The sequence below is a fragment of the Hydra viridissima genome, unplaced genomic scaffold (genome assembly GCF_058129835.1).
Source record: "Hydra viridissima isolate aposymbiotic clone 2 unplaced genomic scaffold, HvirCarnegie_v1 scaffold_12, whole genome shotgun sequence".
In the NCBI taxonomy this organism is placed as follows: domain Eukaryota; kingdom Metazoa; phylum Cnidaria; class Hydrozoa; order Anthoathecata; family Hydridae; genus Hydra; species Hydra viridissima.
Window position 1 is genome coordinate 7,313,844 of NW_028324311.1, and position 20,510 is coordinate 7,334,353.

Here is a 20,510-nt window from a genome sequence, read left to right on the forward strand (position 1 = left end):
TACCTGGAACGTGCATTTCTCCTGGAAACTTTGCCCATGGAAGCTTTATTTTTTTTGAAAAATTGTTGATCGATTCCACCAAGTCTCCTCCGCTAAGCTCATGCGCAGAAACAAACTTGCATTTAGTCGTTCCGCAGATGACGCAAGTCCCTTTAAGCATATTTCTATTGCTTTTGCTTATTGCATGGTGCAAGTTGCTCGTTTCTGTTATTCTTTTACATTTAACGCAATACATTTTTTATATTCAACATAATAAAAAATGGAAGTGATTGATTTGTCATGGAATGTAAATAAAAGCAAAAGGAAAAACAACAAACTTTTGCCTAGAAGTATACGTGGAATCATTATTGGAAAATCAGGTTGTGGTAAAACGACGCTGCTACTCAATTTACTTTTAAGACCTGGATGGCTAGACTATAATCATTTGCAAGTGTTTGGAAAATCCCTTTTTCAACCAGAGTATAAAATATCAAAAAACTCGTTCGAGAAGAAATTGTCTAAAGAGGTTATTCTTGATTTGTTTAACATTCAAAGCAAAATTGAGCAATTAAACGTGAGTCCTGAATGTGTTATTGATGAAATTTCAAAAAAATGGAATAACAAAGAGGATATGGAATGCCAATTTTTTGAAACAGCAGACGATGTGCCAGAACCAGAAGATCTTGATTCATCCAAAAACAATTTAATGATCTTTGACGATTTGCAATTGACTAAACAAAACAAGTGCGAAAAATACTACATCCGAGGAAGACACTCTAACGTCGACTGCTTTTACCTCGCTCAAAACTATTTTATGCTGCCTAGACAAACCATCCGAGAAAACGCTAATTTCATTTGTCTGTTTCCACAAGACTCTAAAAACATTAACCACATTTACCAAGATCATGTTTCAAGCGATATGAAAATAAAAGAGTTTAAAAAGTTTTGTAAATATTGCTGGTCTCAACCTCACGGTTTTGCCGTCATTGACTTGCCCTCAAAAAAAGACAATGGAAAATATCGAAGCGGATTTGACAATTTTTATTTTCCCAACTCTATATAAAAAGATGAGCGGATTTTATCTCCTTGCAAAAGCAAAAAAAGAAACTCCAACCGTAAGAAACAGCGTCATCCAAACTGAGTTTGACAACCCCATCGAATTCGAGTCTAATAAAAAGTATGAAATGGCTCTTGTTGGCTTTGACTCTGTTCACAGTTACACCAACATCAATTCGACAAATAATGTTTTCAGATACAGCCCTAACGCCGGTTCAAACAGCTACACCATTCTCATCGAAGAAGGAGCGTATGAAATTAGCGAGATTAATGATTATATTCAGAAGGAAATGGAAAAACAAGTTGGAAACTTGTATAGAGTGGATGGTGTTGTTATCGGTGCAAACCTAACCACTTTAAGAACTACTCTGAAATTTGGAAAACCTGGAGCCACAACAAAATATTGGGTGGATTTCAACGTGAATAACAGTTTAGCTACTGTTCTTGGATTTAATAAAGAAGAATATACCTATGTAGAGAAAAAGGAAGATCCGGCAAATCCAGATAAAGTTACAAGTTATATTGACTATTACGAGTCTGAATCACTTTCGAGAATAGATGATATAGCCATCATCAGAATCACAAACGATGTTATTGGATCCTCTTATGATAACGGAAAAAGAACATCTGACATTTACTCTTTTCATCCAGACTCTCCTCCAGGCTATAAAATTAGCGAAAAGCCTTTCCACTTGATATATCTGCCTATCATGGTGGGTAGAATTTCAAGAATGGAAACAAGAATTGTAGATCAAAACGGTAACTTGATCGACTTTAGAGGTGAAGACATTATCCTCCGATTTCACGTTAGAGAAAGAATAACCTCTGTGCTTCAAGACCTTTTTACGAGCAGCGCAGTTCAGCGATAATTTTTTTCTTTTATTTAAAAAATGAGTTACCAAAAAGTAAAAATTAACATCTCGCAAAGTCAATCTGACAAAATAAAAAAAGCCATTCAAGATAAGACTGATGTCAATATAAGACTGTCTCATTCAGATCTAGAAGGCGAACATGTTCTCGCTATCACTAATGCGCAATTGAACAAAATTACAAAAGCGTATGAAGCTGGTAAAGGAGTCACTCTTAAATTGAGCAAAAGGCAATTATCATTCAACTCAACCATTGAAGGCGGATTCATCGGAGCTCTATTACCGTTATTAGGTATGTTAGGCAGCACTCTTGCCACAAGAGTAGTTCCTGCTCTCGCCACCGGATTGCTAGCAGGTGTAGGCTCTTCTGCTGGTTCTGCTATGGTTGACAAAATTGCAGGAAGAGGCGTCGTTTACTTGAAAAAGAATGGAAATGGAATGAAAATGACTGCTGCAGGATCAGGAATCTTTTTAAGACCTTGGGTAAAACCTACTATTGGTGAAGGACTCTTTGTTAAAAATGGAAAAGGCTATCAATCTATTGGATCTGGCTTATTGCTCGGACCTAACTCACCCTTCTCAAGCATACCCTTTTTAGGTGCTATTCTATGAAAATGTAAATTTTATATATATTGCTGATATATAAAATTATTCTTTACTTGTATCTAAATTTGCTTTCATATTACTAACAATTTTTTCATTATAATGGTGATAAATTCTTTTTGCTGAGAAAGCATTCGATAACCCTTTAACCTTTGTTTTTTTCATTTCAATACGATTATATACACTCATAATAATTTTTAATCTTCTTAAAACTTCTTCTAATGGTGTCGTTTTAATCATTTCTATAAACGATATTTTAACACACTTTGGAAGCTTTCGAACGTTTTTTTCGAATTTAATATATCGACTAGATTTCTCAGTAGAACATTTCACTTCTTCACCACTAAGCATATTAATAAGATCATCTTTATATATCGCATCCATTTTTTATATATAAAAAGAAATTTATTTAACTCAAAATTAAAAATTTTTTTATTTTACTATCGTTGACGATAATATAGAACAAATACGATAGCTCATTAAAAGAATTAACTCGCTCTCATTAAAAAAATGAGCATTGTCTTATTAAACGCAAAAATCATGGAAAAGTTTGACAAGGATAACATTGACGATATAGCGCAGTTAAAATCCATATTTCTTCTTTTAGAAAACAAACACGAACTATCAGATGAAGCTCTTAAACATCTGTTGGAGACAAAAGACGAATTGGATAAACGCAAGACTGAAAAGATGACATTTATTGCTAAAACAAACCATCTCATCCAGCGATATCAAGACATTTTACAAACACAGCTTTCGTTTGAAGATCGCGCTAAATTTGACGAAGAAAAAAACCAACTTCAACGTCATTATTTTACCATCGCAGAAGAAACGCTTTCTCAACGACAGTGGACCGATATTAAAATTGCTCAAAAACTGGTCCCGCATACTAAATGTAAATTTTGCATCAACAACGATCCGAGCCAGTTTGAAATGGACGACAGCAATAAAAAATACTGTCTCTTGTGTTCGGGTCAGCAAGAAATGTTAGAAACAACTGTCCCGTATAAAGACTACGACCGATCCAATTCGGTAAACAAATATACTTATTCGCGTATTATTCATTTTCAAGAATGCATAAAACAATATCAAGGTAAACAAAACTGTAAGATTCCTGAAGAAGTCTTTGAAAAATTAGAAAAGCGAGACGATATAGAATACCTCGAAGAACAGCTCATCAAAGATTTCAAAGATTTGTCTTTCTTATACGATCTGGTGTACGGAAAAGACAAACCGAAAGAATTAAAAAGAAAAAGTTTTATGAACGCTCAGTACATTTTGTTTCAACTGCTTCAAAATAAAGGTCATCCTTGTCGTGCGGAAGATTTTTCAGTTTTAAAAACCATTGACAAGAAAAGATTTTACGACGACATTTGCTCTCATCTGTTTGCAAAACTAGGATGGAATTTTAAGCCAACTTTTTAATTATAAAACCGTGCTTTACATTTATGGACTATGATCAACTCTTCAGACCTGATGATTAATATAAACTCAGAACACGATGTTATCCTGAAAACATTAACTATAGCAAATCACAATGCAGAATTATAAAATGTTAATGCGGTATTAAGAAAATGTCAATGAGCCAGAATGCACAATTCATGATTGCAGAAAATTAAAAACACGACGCCATCTTGAATTCCTTAAGTATGGAAAAGTATCAATGCGTCAGAATCGATATCACGTCTTGAAAAATGTCAATGTGCCAGAATCGATATTGTGTCTTGAAAAATGTCAATGCATACCAAAAACAACGCCATCTTGAATTTCCTTAAGTATAGAAAAGTATCAATGCGCCAGAATCGATATCACGTCTTGAAAAATGTCAATGTGCCAGAATCGATATTGTGTCTTGAAAAATGTCAATGCATACCAAAAACAACGCCATCTTGAATTTCCTTAAGTATAGAAAAGTATCAATGCGCCAGAATCGATATCGCGTCTTGAAAAATGTCAATGTGCCAGAATCGATATTGTGTCTTGAAAAATGTCAATGCATACCAAAAACAACGCCATCTTGAATTTCCTTAAGTATAGAAAAGTATCAATGCGCCAGAATCGGCAATTCATAGTAGTCATGTTTTCACTCAGTAGCTTACCTACATTTTTTAGTTTTGTCTTAGGGGGTACAATATTGGCAACCTTACCCTACATGAACCATAATCTATCAGGTAGTAGAACAGAATAAACAACTGTGCTTTTTAATTTTCTAAAATTTTGGATTTTCTACTGTATTTTCTGTCACTTTAATACTTATATAATTTGGGTTAACTAAAAGCTGATAAGTTCTTGTGTCAAATACAAAATGTTTTAAAAAACGCGGTTCATTATTTTTATTAAACTTATTTCAAAATATCCTTAAAACAGGAGGCTCTAAGAAATGGAAACTTGTATAGAGAAAATCGTTACAAATTGTTTGAGCGTTTCAAGCAGAAAAATATAAATGCGAAACACCATTGCTAACAAATTGCGAAGCGCTAAGAACAATGTCTATCGAAAGCTTAGAAGAAAATAGTGCATCCTCGATGATGAGTTGTATTTCACTTTCAACAACACATACAAGTTAAAGATTACCCAAAGATTTATTGCAACAAAAATGAATGGAAAGAATTGCGAAGATTTTTTAATCGAGTTTAGTGAAGGTTTATTGAGAACTGGGTTTTCGAATAAAAGATATTCCGGCTTTTCGCACGGTAGGAAGTGTAAAACAATGGTTAAAGGAAAAAAAATACACATATTTTGGATTGGCAGCGCATTTACTCTATTTGAACCTTATTGAAAGTTTATGTGGAATACTGAGACGAACTACATATGGAAATTCTAAACACTATAATATGATACAACAACCTAAAACTTCAATTGAGCAAGTGATATTTCGAAGGTGTACTTTTAAAACTTATAAAAAGAGTGAAAAACAGAATCTTCGAACTAATTAAAGTAAAAGGTAGTGGCACACATTAAAATCTGTAATAATGAAAAAATTATTATTTAAAACAAAAACTATTATTTAAAAAAATATGAGAAAGGTTTACTTTTGATGAACTATAAAAATTTCGCATAAACTTTTGACATATTTAAAACATTTATGTTGTAAGAAATAAATAAAAAGATTTTTTTCAATAAAAAAAATCACTTGTTTATTCAAAAAAAATCCCTGCATAAAAGAAAAAGAAAAAGAAAAAAAAAATTTATTTAAATTACTTACTTTTAAGTGAAACTATTTCGGTCAGCGTGTAAAATTAATCTTAAAAATGATTTTTCGTAAATTATCCAAAACCTTGTACAGCTGTTAAATAAGCTACTAGAAAAACATGCCTGGGACGCACTAGAAAAACATGTGTAGGACAGCCTTAAATCAGTAGTGGTTCATGGTTTTTTCAGAAATACCAGAGAAGAAAATAAGAAGACAGTATTATTAAGTAAAATATTTTGAAAAATAAAAACACAAAAAAATTACGAGAATAAAAAACTTTTACTATTACCATTATAACTAGGGAAAAGTGAGCGAGTTAAATTTTGATATCAAATAAGTTTTTAAGAAAATCAAGCTAAACGAATTAAAGATAAAAACTTATTTTATGTAAAAATAAAATTAAATTTGAGTTGCTTCATGGTCCGAAGCAGGTCTGCGGCGTTTGTTTTTTTTCAGGTTTGCGGCGTTTGCGGCGTAAAGACCGACATGCTAAAATAACTTCTGAATGTTGAACTTCTACTAAGCTTACTAGAAATCTCCCCCCACTCATCTGTCTATATTGTGAAAATCTACGCTCTATTGGGTCACTTTGAAGTCGTGAAGTGAGCACATACGAATATCCTTCTTCAATAAGCTCATCTATAAGTAAAGCTTGGGAATGCAGAGTTGTGATAAGAGCAGATGATGTTTGTTTTGATAGTGTAAAATATGGAGATTTGTAATAGAATATCGTATCCGCCTAGAATATCATATCCCCCTTAAGAACGTTGAAAACGCAGACACGATTTAAAGTTATAGCATTTAGAAGTGCACCTTGGCGGTCCGAAATAATATTCGGACATAAACAGTGATGGTAAAAGTATGATCGAATTTATGCATAAAACGTAATTTAAAATAAAAAATTGATATTACATCCATTATCATTGATTTTACTAAGTTTTATGTCAAACAAAATTTTTATACAAGAGGGATTAACATTCTAAGTGAAAAATAATCATATATTCTATATTTTTTAAGTTTTATGTCAAATATGATTTTTTGGCAAGGGGGATATGATATTCTAAGTAAAGATTTGATAGTATATCATATATTTTACTAAGTTCTATGTCTAAAACGAATGTTACACAAGGGGGATATGATATTCTAAGTAAAAATTTGACTCCTTAATCCTATTATTTACTAACTTCTTTGTCAAATACGATTTTTTGGCAAGGGGGATATGATATTCTAAGTAAAGATTTGATAGTATATCATATATTTTACTAAGCTCTATGTCGAAAACGAATGTTACACAAGGGGGATATGATATTCTAAGTAAAAATTTGATACTATATCCTATATTTTTAAGTCGAAAACGAATGTTACACAGGAGGGATATGATATTCTAAGTAAAAATTTGATATGTCGGATTTGATTTTTATACAAATTGATTTGATATAACTTTTTTAATTGAATTAAAGTTTGAATAAAAATATTTTACCACATAAAAAAATAATTATTGTTAAACTTCTTTGTTAATATGACTCGCCTTTAAAAAACAATTCACAATAACGTTTTTTTAAAATTTATTTTTTAAGAATCAAAGTTTTCAATTATTTCGAAATCAACTCTTCGTGGTAGACATATCTAAAAACATAATATTAATGCAATTAATTTTTTGCTTTTTTTATAAAAGCTTTTTATCTATTCAAAAAATTTAACGAAATTAAGTATAAGGTTGATAAAGCAAAAAAACTAAAATCGATTATATTAACAACTTACATTAGCAAGAGAAATGTTTGAGCAAGTAAATAAAGCACTTGTTTTTTTAGCATAACCAATGCATTCTAAGTGAAACCATCGATTTGGAATGCAGTTATTGCATTTTATCTATAAAACAGTAGTAGTTTTTTTGAGTAATATACCGTCTTTTAGTTGATAAAAATAAAAATGAAACTTTAAAACGTAATAATAGAAAACGGAAGCAAATTTAGTTCATATACCCATTTATCTAAACTTTTAATTTGTTGTGTGTTTGGTCCTCCTTGATTTCCACATATTCGACAAAGTTTATCTTGCCAACTTCTCTGACCTATTAATTCAAACATGAACTACCGTTTATTGCTTTTTTTTTTAATTTGTTTTTTGTCATAATTAAAATTACAGTTAAATTCTACAAAAAAAATACAATAAGTAAATGCACCACTCTCTTTCTAAACTCTATATTACCTCCTCTACCAATAAATAAATGCACCATTCTCTTTCTAAACTGTATATTACCTCCTCTATCAATAAGTAAATGCACCACTCTCTTTCTAAACTGTATATTACCTCCTCTATCAATAAGTAAATGCACCGCTCTCTTTCTAAACTGTATATTACCTCCTCTATCAATAAGTACATGTACCACTCTCTTTCTAAACTCTATAACATCTTCAATTGGAAAGTTAAGCGCCAACTCTTCCCCGTTTATATAATTTTTAGCAAACTAAAAAAATATTGTTTACAAACTCTTGATTCATTTCAATGATACAACTACAATTAAAAAGAAATCATTGTCATTATTTCGTTTTAAGTAAATTTTTGAATCTTATGACTTCATAACTTCAATGATTTCACTGCAAACCATAAATTAACAGTGAAACCATTTACTGTGAATCTATGATTTGCAGTTTTAGCATGAAGTGCTATGACGATGCAGGTTTATTTTAAGTTCTTATTATGTCATTTAAACTTTTTCCTTATCTTATTTGTTTAAAAAATATTAGGCTTTGGCATTCAATAAACATTTTTTGACATTCAGTCAACATTTTTTATTTTTTGCACTTTTTATTTTTTCAACATTTGTTCAATTTTATCCCAACTACGTATGTATCAATAAAATTACCTTAAGACAAAAGACTCCACATGATACACTGTCTGTTTGTAACGCATGTGGTGATGTCACTAACTTGAATTTCTCATCAACACCGTATCTTTGCAGCAAGCAACTACTAAGATATTTACAAAAGAATTATTCAAATTTTTTGAAAATTTTTTTTTGAATTTAATTTCAAATTGGAAAATTTAAAGCCATTGATTTCATACTTCCATTTCATTTCTTCTTTTAGTATAGAAGCTTTGGCTTCACCAAGAGGGTTGATATAATGGATTGTTTTGTCATGTGGCTTGATAATCTTAAAAAGTAAAGCCTCAAAATTTTATTATAGAAATTACACTACAATGAAGCATCAGATCAAATGTTCATTATTGTCCCACTAAAACACTAAAGAGGCTTTTGAAAATTATAAATATGCAGACTGTTTTAACATTGTTTAGTCAACAAAAACAACTTAAAAAAAGTTTTTTAATAATTTTACTGTAAGCGTCCAATGAAAATTTGCAACAACACAGCATATTAAAATATCAAACTTAAGGAGTGCATTCTAAAATGAAACATAAGACACATGAAAACATTTATTAGCATTAACACCTTTACATATTTATATTATTAAAAAAGATGGAGATAGTACAAGACAATAAATTACCACACTTTTCTTTCTTATCAAGTCAGTTTAATGTGGCAACTCCTCTAATGAAAGTAACCCAGCTGGTGCCAATACTTCAATCCGATACTTATTATAAATTTTTAATATATATATATATATATATATATATATATATATATATATATATATATATATATATATATATATATATATATATATATATATATATATATATATATATATACATATACAGTGTTAAAGATATCTTACTAGTATATTACTCAGGTAATATAAGATATCTTTAACACTGGTATATTGTTATTAATTAAAAAATTTCTGAAAATAATCTTACCTTTTTCTGATCACTGGCCAAGAGTTTAAGATAAACATAAATAAGTTCATCGCTTAGACAGTCGTTTAACGCATCTTGTAATGAGTAATCGTATATCTTACAACCACCGAACTTGGAATAGATACCCATTACAGCTTTAATAGGTCTAATCTGACAAAGATACTCCATTGGTATATCACCTGTTTTGAAATGCAATAGTACTACATCTTATAACTACAATTAAATAATATAGACTATTAACATAAACTTAAAAAAACAACCATAAAACAATATTTTGAAAACAAGTTATTATTAGCTATATTTTAAATGTAGTTATATTTTTATATTTAATTGCTGTTAAATGCTAATTGGTTGATTGGTGTGCCATTAAATTCTACGTACCTTTAAAATCTTCAATCAGGCAACTTTTTTTTGTATCTGTTACCACTATAAATATACATGAAGCACACTTACATATTATGTATTTACATATTTGATTTTAGCTCTTTAAAATAAAAAAGAAGATAATTATTGCAATGTTTATTTTATTACGAGGCATTAATGTGACTAGATGACTAGAGAGAGGTTCAATTTGCTGATTATTGGTGCATGTCACAAACTCATTAATACATCCTGCTGGCTCCTGATTGTGGAAAAACATTTTTTATCACAGAATAATATATACCTTCACTGCTTTCAACATTGCTGTAATTTTCTGTAACAATATCCTCTGAAACATAATCTAAGAATTAAATTAATAACTTTATTTTTCATTTTCTAAGATGAACTGATATATTACTAAATCATCAGTGTTTCCTGCACTGCATGAATCAATATATGTTAATAGGTGTTATTTTTAATAACAGGTATTATTTTAAAGAACTAGTCAGCTTTTTAAACATTTATCAATTTAAGTTTTTTTAATAATTTATCATTTAATGAATTTTTTGATTTGAATTTTTTCAAACATTTAAACTAAATAACAAATACCTTTCTCCAAACTTTCAATGAACTTTTTAATGTGCAATTTTTTGTGAGTACCTTTTAAAGGAACATTATTCAATTCAGTGAGTTTAAAATTGCCACATTTTGTAATGTGGGCTACATAATAAGGACCTTTAAATCTTGGCTTAAATGCAGCCCCTTTGTTTCTTCTTCCTCTTATATCCAGAAGTAAAACTTTATCTCCTACCACAATTGGGTCTAAAGCTACTTTATATTTTTTCAGAACTCTAGCATCATAGTATTTTTTTTGTTTTGCTTGAGCATCTTTGATGTTCTAAAATCAATTGAGTGTTGAAATACAACTACAATTTTTTAAAGATAATGTGTACAACTATTGGTCAGTCGTTATCTCAATTAAGTAACTTCAAGTAAAATTTACCTTAGCAATTAGATTTGTTAAATTTTCAACATGGCTCCTATTTTTTTCAACTTTAACTACAACTTCTTCCTCTGTAGAACCAAAAACGGTAATTTCCTTAAAATATTACGCAATTCCTTTAATAAATACATTTGTAACATTTGAAATAAATGTAATTAAGTGTTTTTTTTTTTACATGTAAGAAAATGTATTTACTTGTTTTAATTCACAACTAAAAACAGGTAAACGACCCCCAAACATTATCTCAAATGGCGAAACTTTTGTAGAGGTTTGCCTTTCAATTCGAAGTGGATACAAAACTACATCAAGAAATTCATCCCAATTGGATTGATTTTCATCAATTAGTTTTCTTATTTTTCTAATAAAATTAAATACATACAATAATTTTATTACAAATGAAACAATACTTCAATTTTAATATTTTTATATTTTATATTTTTATAAGAATTTAAAAATAAGAATGAATGCCTTTTTATATTTTTGTTTGTGTTTTCATCCTGGCCATTTGTTTGAGGATGATAGACAGCCGTTTTTCTTCTCTCTATTCCTAACAACCTATACATTTCATTGTTCAACTAGAAAGACAGTAAAATGTTAGTAAACTCATGGAAGTACTTTTATTTTTAATTAAAGTATCATATATAAGTCCTTACCTCATTACAAAACTCTGTACCATTGTCAGAAAGTATTACAGACGGAAACCCAAATGTAGTTACTAACTTAATTATCGACTTTGCTACTGTTAAAGCCTCCTTATTTGGCAATGCATAAGCAACAGGCCACTTTGAAAATAAATCTGTGCAGCTCATGAAATATTTATTTCCCATTGATGTTTCCGCGAAAGGGCCAGCAAAATCTATCCCAACAATTTCCCATACTCGTGTAGTCTAAAAAAATCAGCTCAACTATTGCTGCTGTATTTGGTTTAATCAGTTTTATAGCTAAAATTCTTATTAAATTAATTATTTTACAAAATTTTTTATTTATAGAGTATGGAGAAAAAGCAATAGAAAAATTTTGTTTTACACTAACACTATTTTATTTTACCTTTATTGAATGTAAAGGTTCTGATACAGAAAGCAGCTGACCAGATTTTTGACAACGCTTGCATCGTTTTACCTGTGAGATAAATATTAGTTACAATTACTATTAAACCTTTTGTTAAAAACTGTGATAAAAAAAATATGTAATATAGAGAAATCAGTCATCCTGTTGTCTCGGGTGTATATCTTGGTAGACATATATACTTTAAAGGATTTAAAACAATCAAGCTATTTTAAAAGATTTGTAAAAAAAAAGGGATTTAAAACAGTCAAGTTAATTCAAATATTTTATAAAAAGTTACTTCAAATATTTTATTTCAAATTATTTCAAGTTATTGTCAACTTATTTCAAATATTTTATTTCAAATACTTTATAAAAACAAAATTGAAACATTGAAAATCAGGAGTTCTATAGAAGAAGTAAAAATGTTAAAAGCTGACTCCCTTTTGAAAAGTAAGCAATTTACCCATTTTATAATGTCTCCGCTGATATTAGGCCAATAATATTTTTCCATAATTTTAGCTTTTGTTTTTGTTTGGCCACTATGTCTGCCTAAAGGACTATCATGCTCCGCTGCAAATATTTTTATTCTTTCTTCTTGGTCCACAATTACATCTGCATAAACAGAATTTCCACAAACAGTCACTTTTCGCTTGAGCTTGCCATCTACAAATAATTAACAACTTAAAAAACAGTTTTGCTAAAAAAATGTAAAACTTGTATATTGTTAATCATCATACTTTCTACACAATATTTTTTTGCCACACTTCGAAATGAACGTTTTTCATTTTTACCAAGACCAGGTGGATATATTTTTTTTGTCAAATAGTGGATAAAATTATCGAAGTATTGTGGGTTTTTCTCTTCCTTTTCCATTGTAGGCTGGAAAATAATTAAAAATATACATTTTTATATAATAATAACATTTAAAATTTATATTATATTGTACAAATTAAAACTATAAAGTATTACTATAAAAGTAGTAAAAAAGCAAACCCTAAAAAACTATTTAATAGATCTGTTTTATCTTTATCTATATATATATATATTTGCTTCATATTGATACTTATAATATTACTTGCAGTATACGTGGTAGTATAACCTTGTATATCAAATACATAAGATAATTTTGTTACAAATTGACTGAAACAATACTTTAATTTCAATATTTTTATATGACCAGTGCAGAATTTGTTGCTTAGAATATCGTATCCCCTCAAGGGAAGTTTTATTTGAACATCATTGACCATATGTCATATGGTCAATTATTTCATATGATATGACATATGACATGATATTTACTATTTTAACATTATTTAACTCTTTCTAATTCAAAAATTAATTTTTTCCACTAATATAAATCTTCCACTAATGTAAAACCTTCCAAAAAACTCATTTGTTTTCATTTCGAACGGCTTAAGTGCACTTCTAAACACTATAATTCTAAATCGGATCTGCGTTTTCAATTTTCTAATGGGGGATATGATAATCTAGGCAGATACGATATTCTATTACAGATTTCTGCCAAAGTTCAATCCAATTAGCAAGTTGCCTAAAAAAAGTTGTTTTACCATCATCACAAACAATTGCATTACCAAGTTTATTTGGACTAAATTGTTGTTTAGAATTTGAAATAGTCGACCATTTTTGAAAAATAGTAAGAAAACCAGAAATGTCTTTTCGTTCTGGAAAATAATTTTTAAAACTTGCAATTGTTGTTTCATCAAAAATGGACAGTGCAAGAGAAACATTTTGCTTTCTGTTACCAGGGTGAAGACTTTGATATGTGATTTTTGGAGCTTTTCTTAAATTACCCTGAAGTTGCTCATCTTTAGAATGTAGATGATGAAAATCTCCCCAAGTAATATAACCAGCTGGACAACTATAAGAATCATCCTTTATATTGTATGTGAACGATGGAAAGACAAATTTTTTACAGTGTAATAAATTATTTCTGATATTTTTAACTAAGTGAACACTATCATAAAATAGGTATATTTTATTATTCGGACTATCAGGATGATGAATAAACAAACTTGATTGGCTACCAAATTTAGAATGAAGTAAACTAAATGCAGTTACATTTGCTTGATGATTGTCAGTAACAATTCCTCAAATTTTAAAACCAGATAGAGAAAGAGAACTAATGGAATCTGATATTTGATCTGAAAGCCATTTACCACTTATAGTAACTTCAGGTATTGCTTTTATAATAAAAGGAATAGATTTCTTTAAACTATCATAAATGCAACAACTCCTTTGTACAGAGTACCCTCGTCATTTGCACCCACATAAACACCACTACAATATTGTGCTTGTTTCTGAAGATAAAATTCATCTACAATTAGTATTATATCTTCATGCATTGAACCTTTCTCAAGCAGTGTTTTAGCAGCCTTTATTGCATCAACTTCATCTTGTTTTATTTTATTCAATAAAGAAATTGAAGGTAACGGAAAAAATTCAAGTAACATTTTATATGCTTGTTTAGATGTATATCTTAATAAAAAAGCATGTCTAATCATATTGGCAGAATACTGTGGTTGACCCTTGGATTTATAGTATATTCGACTATTTATTTCATCAAGAAGCATATTTCTATTAGAAGAAGCAATGATTTTTATGTATGAAGCAAGATTCTCTAACATACTCAAACAAGTTAATTTGGCATTATGACCTTTATTTAACCATGGAGGAAGTGGGGCATTATTTCCTTTATATTGTAAAGCTACACATAAACAATTGTCAATTTTTATTGATTCAAGAATTAAAGGAAAATGTGTAATTGGATCAAATACTAAACTATAATAAATTACACAATTGAGATGTTTTTTAAATTCAAAGCCTTCTGGTGAATGTTTACTATTTAACATGTTCCAGTCAGTAATTTTATCATTTTTAGAAAAAGAACTAAGTTCATCTTCTTGATAAATCCGAGTTTTAGGTGGTCTTCTCATAGCAATAGTTGATGGTAGTGTGGAAGGACGTTTTAAGCACTCACTTGAAAAAATTTCAGGAATAGGATCCAGATTCCAATTTAACTTGCATTTTATACCACGGATAATGTACTTTTCATTAAAATGCTTTTCACACAAAACAGAGTTAGATGAAGGCACCCAATCACTATGGTTTACAAAATGAACCCAATAATTTAGTAACTCTTCATTTTTTAAAGGAAAATGAAAAGAAGCAACTTTTTTATATTCCAAAGAACTGATGTATCCAGTTTTACAACCATATGCAACACACTTGTTAACCATGATATGATTTAACTTTTTTAACTTTTATTATCTCCTTTTTAAACCAATAATCTTTTGCAAGTTTAATATTTTACACTTGCAATTTTACACTTTATCACTTGTAGTAGTGTCATTTATTTTTTTTGCGCAAATAGGCCTCTCAGAATCGGCCTCTAAAATGTAACATATACGGCCGTGTAATATAGTAGGCCATGTAGTCATTTAGTTGCAAATTAATAATTTTTTTTTTCATAAATCTTAATATTATGGTCTGAATTACACTGAAATGGTTGATGTCATTATATTGGAATATTGTTCTAACTAAGAAACTAAAGAGAAACTAAAAGATTAAAGAAACATGAAATTGCTAAACTAAAGCTTCTTCATGACAAATGAATTAAATAAGAAAAAAAAAAGCAAAAACAAAAAATTACCTAATAATAAATTTGAACTTGTTTAAAATTCCGTTTGACAATGTATCATCTTGAAGATGTAAAGTTTCCGGAAGATATTGGTTCTTTGATTGCCCAAAGACAAGATGCTTATTGAGGATTCGTGAGGTTGATAAAGACAAGATGCTTATCGAGGATTCGTGAGTGAGGTTAATAAAGTTTTGACTGAGAAGAAAATAAGCGCAGAAAAAAAGAAAAAAATGTCAAACTTATTTCGAAAACAGAACAATAAAGAAAAATTAAAGGCATCTTTTGATGAAAATCTGGTGATAAAATCTGCGATGGTATAGTTGTAAAAAAAGAGAAAAAATATTTATAATTGTTCTTGACCTAAAGAAGTCGTACTGCCTTTAAAAGCAGTAAAACTGCTTTCAAAGGCAGTACGACTTCTAGTTGGAAAGATAGTGTTTAACTCATAACCGGAGCATATTGATATTATAATTATTGTCAATCTGATAATTACATCTACCTCTACTCTTGTTATATCAACAAAGATCAGCATTTTCATGTCCTTCTTGTAGTATTTCCATCATTAGTGTTGTCAAAAGCCTATTAAGGCATATCAACTATAAGGCTTCGCTCCTCTCTAAAACTCTGTTGAATATTCTTCTTTCTATTTTTTGCTGACGCTTTTTGAAAGGAGTATTTGGCAAAGTATGTTTTAACGTCCATCTTGTATTCCAAATGTAAAATATACTCAAAAGATCAGCAATGCATAGTAGAAAACCCCAAAGATAAAGCTTTTTCATTGGCTGGTTTAGATCTGATCGGATTATTAAATTCACTGAGCGAACATTTCATGGTTGAGAGGATGGAACAAAATCTGTCTTAAAAAGACTTTGCTCATAAACTTAGGCCTCGCTAATATTTGTATCAGAATATTTTTGTCTATACACACTTTGACTAGAAGCACCAACCCCTTTTAAAGTGAAGTACACCTTCAAAATTTCCCCCACTTTCAGCAAACATTTCACAACGTTTTGGTATTCAGTAAACGTTAGTATCCCTTGTCAGAGTATGATTAAACATGTAGAGAAGTTGAAGCAGATATTTCTGTCAGAACTACACTTTCAGGATAACATTTCTGTCATTAATTCTCAATTTCATGAAGTAAAGGACAAATATCTGCATTCTATATTATGATGTACTTTTGATAATTTGATACCGTTCATCAGAAAGTGTACACTGAAGTTCTAAGCTCAATGCATCTTCAATCTTCATTTTTATCGGAAAACTAAACTCCGTGCTTTTAACTGGATTTGTAACATTTTTTATGACAGTAACAAAATCTTTCTTGGTAAGATCTCCAGAGGCTTTTCTTAGTAAAGCTAATGCCAATGCTTCAGCAGGATGTTCAGCAGACAAGGCAATCTTAAACAAGATAATATTTAATATTTAAGCGAGTAAGCTTTGAATTGCTTTGAATTCAATTGACTTATTAATACCTAAGATCTTTTGCTTCTCTCACTTAGATCCCAGTCCTTTATCTTTCTACCTAGACCTGCTGAAACGACTTTTCTGTTAACTGTTATTTCTTTATCTAATCAGTTTCGGTCATGTACTAGAAGTCTTGAGAAGGTTCTTCAATGTTTCAGCAATTTAGCTTTAAATATTGATGGAGTTTTCTTGAGATTTATCATTTCAGGTTCATCAATGTTTTCATGGTTTAGAGCCCAAAAAATCTACTAAACTCAAGCAGAAACCTCAAGTAAATGATTATAATTAGTTCCTAACTCTTATTATCTTATTTAAGCAGTTAATATAACCAATCAACTATTATTTATTATAAAGTGTTTCAACTCTGCACGCAAGTCTTATTTTCAAAAGTTTAATTCAGGCAGTAGGCCGTCAAATCATTCAAATTTTGGTTTTTGAGATTTGAAAATTAACATGATTTGTTTAAACATGAGCTTTTGAATGTAAAGGTTGTATATTAAATTGGGGCAAGTTTAGGAAAGTGACATTTTTTTTTTCTGTTATCATATATGGGGAAATGTTAAAATTACAATGTATTCTATTGGAATGTCTTGGTTTTTTAAACGAACTCATAATTAAATAAATAAAAAAAGTCATTATGGGACACTTTTTTTCAGTGACAATATAAAATCTTAAGACAGCGTCAGAAATATTGTTTATAGTCACCAAATATCTTAAACATTGCCTTCAAATTAGATTTAAAACTGTTTTTACCCATATCAACCTAAAAGAAGCGATACTAAAGCAAGCGTTTTGTGCGCGAGTTTCGCAATAAAAAAAAAATAATAATAATAAGTCTCAGGAAAAGGCGCAATAAAATAATTTTCTTTAAAATAAAGGCGAAGCAGCAACCGATGATATTCTATTTCGAAGCCGATCATTCTACTGTTTCTAATCAAGTAGTCTTTTAAATGAAACTCTATGTTAAAAAAAAAGTTTCTTATTAACAAGCTTATTTTTTAAAAAGATTTCCATAGAAAATTGTCAATAAACAAACGCATTTAAGAATAATTTGAAAGTGAATCCGAAAAACATTTTTCGAGTAAAAAATTAACACTGAGTTTTCCAATAAGAAGAAAAAAACAACCATCATTAAATAAATAGAGCAAAATCCGAAATCAAATTGAAAAAAAAGAAAAATAAGATATGGCTTGTTCGCGTACATTGTACCTTCAATATTCTCAACTGAGGACAACTTTTGGATTACTTTTTTGTTTGGTTACCGTAGCAGCCACCGTTTGTAACATTTTTGTCTTAATTATTTTTGTTCGGTTAAAAAGAAGATCAGCTTCGAATCGTATTTCGATGTCACTTGCGATAGCCGATCTACTTATAGGAGTATTGCTTAGTCCACTTACAATGACGCAAGTTTTAAATATTAAAATGCTTGTAAACTGTTCGGTTGATGCCGTTCGGGCCTATTTACTTGTGTTCTTGCTCGGATCATCGTTGCTTACGCTTGCTGTACTATCATACGATCGTTACTTACTACTGAAAAAACGATCTAACTATAACCAATACATGACAAAACGAAAGACCACGTTGCTAATTGCTTTTTCATGGATCTTTCCTGGTTTAATCCCATTTGCTAGGTATATTAACACAAACGCATACTTTATTTTATGCATTTGTTTGATGTCTTTCTCGTTTGGGGCTCTTACAACATTTTACTTTTTAATTACAAAGGAAGTTCGCAAAAGACAAAACAAGCTAAACAATTGCAATAAAATAATTGTTGGCAAAGAAGCTCAAACATCTACATTAGAATCAACAAATCATCCTAGTATTTCCACTTCAGTAACGGATCCAACAACAAGCTGCGCACAATTAAAACTAGAAAAACCAACAAGTAAAGAAACTTCAGTTCAAGCCAAAGTCTCACATGCTGTAACAACTGTTCACCAGACTACTTTACTGTCAGAAGAACCACTCAGCAACAATATTACAGAGCAACCTAAACAGTCCAATGGCATCAGTTGTTTCTACCAGTTGTCTCATGCAAAATTAGTTAAAAAAGTTAAAAACGTAACACCGTCAAAAATTACAAGCCATCATAAAGATTTAACATCACGAAAGAGATTTTCTCATACGGCATTGGCAAAGTCTGTGTCGCTTTTAATTGTTTGCTGTCTTATTTGCATTTTGCCTGCAACAGTTTGGATAGTTTTAGAAATGATAAAGCTGAATTACAGCAAGTTGGCAAAACAAATATTTTATTTGTGTGCTATTATCCTATTGCAAGTAAGTTCATGCATAAATCCAGTTATATACTTTTCAAAGCAAAAAGACATAAAGTTAGGTTTTCGCCAACTTTTTACGCACAAGACCTATCTGGCTTAGAACGTTGAAGAAAATGACTTTAGCACTTTGTTGTTCATTAAAATTCATTAGCTTTGATTTGATCAACAAACTAGAAATCAAGGGCTAAAAGCATTTGATATTGTGGGCGTTCTGTAAGTAGGTTTGAAAGTAACTTTCTCCAACTTGTAAATGAGAAAAACTGCCGCACAGTTAAAATAAGCAGAAGTTGACAAAGTCCTTAGTGTTTTGTAAATGTCGCTTTAGTTTTGATTTTTCTTACAAACGAAGCTTTTTGAAACTAGTTTTGATACTAGTTATACATTAATGTACACAGAAAACATTACATATCACTTGTATTAGTTTTATTTTCAAATCATTATACTAAAAGTAAAGCAAAATTTGATTACAAACTTTTACTTACTCTATATGTTTTGTACAATTAAATATTGTTTTTGGTCGTCTTTTCACATTATATATATATATATATATATATATATATATATATATATATATATATATATATATATATATATATATGTATATATATGTATATATATATATATATATATATATATATATATATATATATATATATATATATATATATATATATATATATATATATATATATATATATATATATATATATATAAATGGGCGGATCTAAAGGGTGGCATAATGGCAATGGCCACATAGTTTAAATTTAACAGCAGCCACGTTACTTTTGAATTTTTTCGCTTAAGGATTATCCCTAAAAATTTTGTCTGCCGTAATTAACGGATTTTGACTATTGAGATTCCTGCCTTCGCCGCAGCGATTCTTATTATACGTTACCGACGTTTTATTCAATCAATAAATGCTGTGAAAAAATATTAAAATCTCGATCTTTTATCGAAATTTCAACTGTGAAAATAAAATTTGGTCGCAGAGTTACAAATTCCTGGATTCGCACCTGATTTTATATATATATATATATATATATATATATATATATATATATATATATATATATATATATATATATATATATATATATATATATATATATATATATATATATATATATATATAACAAAACAACAACCCAAATTTAACTAGACCACTAAAATAAACAGC

The 20,510-nt window shown here is 29.5% G+C and overlaps 1 protein-coding gene across 1 annotated transcript; it reads left to right on the top strand.

The window, feature by feature from the left end:
* The first annotated feature begins 18,097 nt into the window (after positions 1-18,097).
* On the top strand, positions 18,098-19,750 carry LOC149881035 (uncharacterized). Its single transcript, XM_090068963.1, has one exon. It carries the CDS (start codon positions 18,240-18,242, stop codon positions 19,431-19,433), a length of 1,194 nt encoding a protein of 397 aa, XP_089925089.1. The 5' UTR covers positions 18,098-18,239; the 3' UTR covers positions 19,434-19,750.
* The last annotated feature ends 760 nt before the right edge of the window (positions 19,751-20,510 follow it).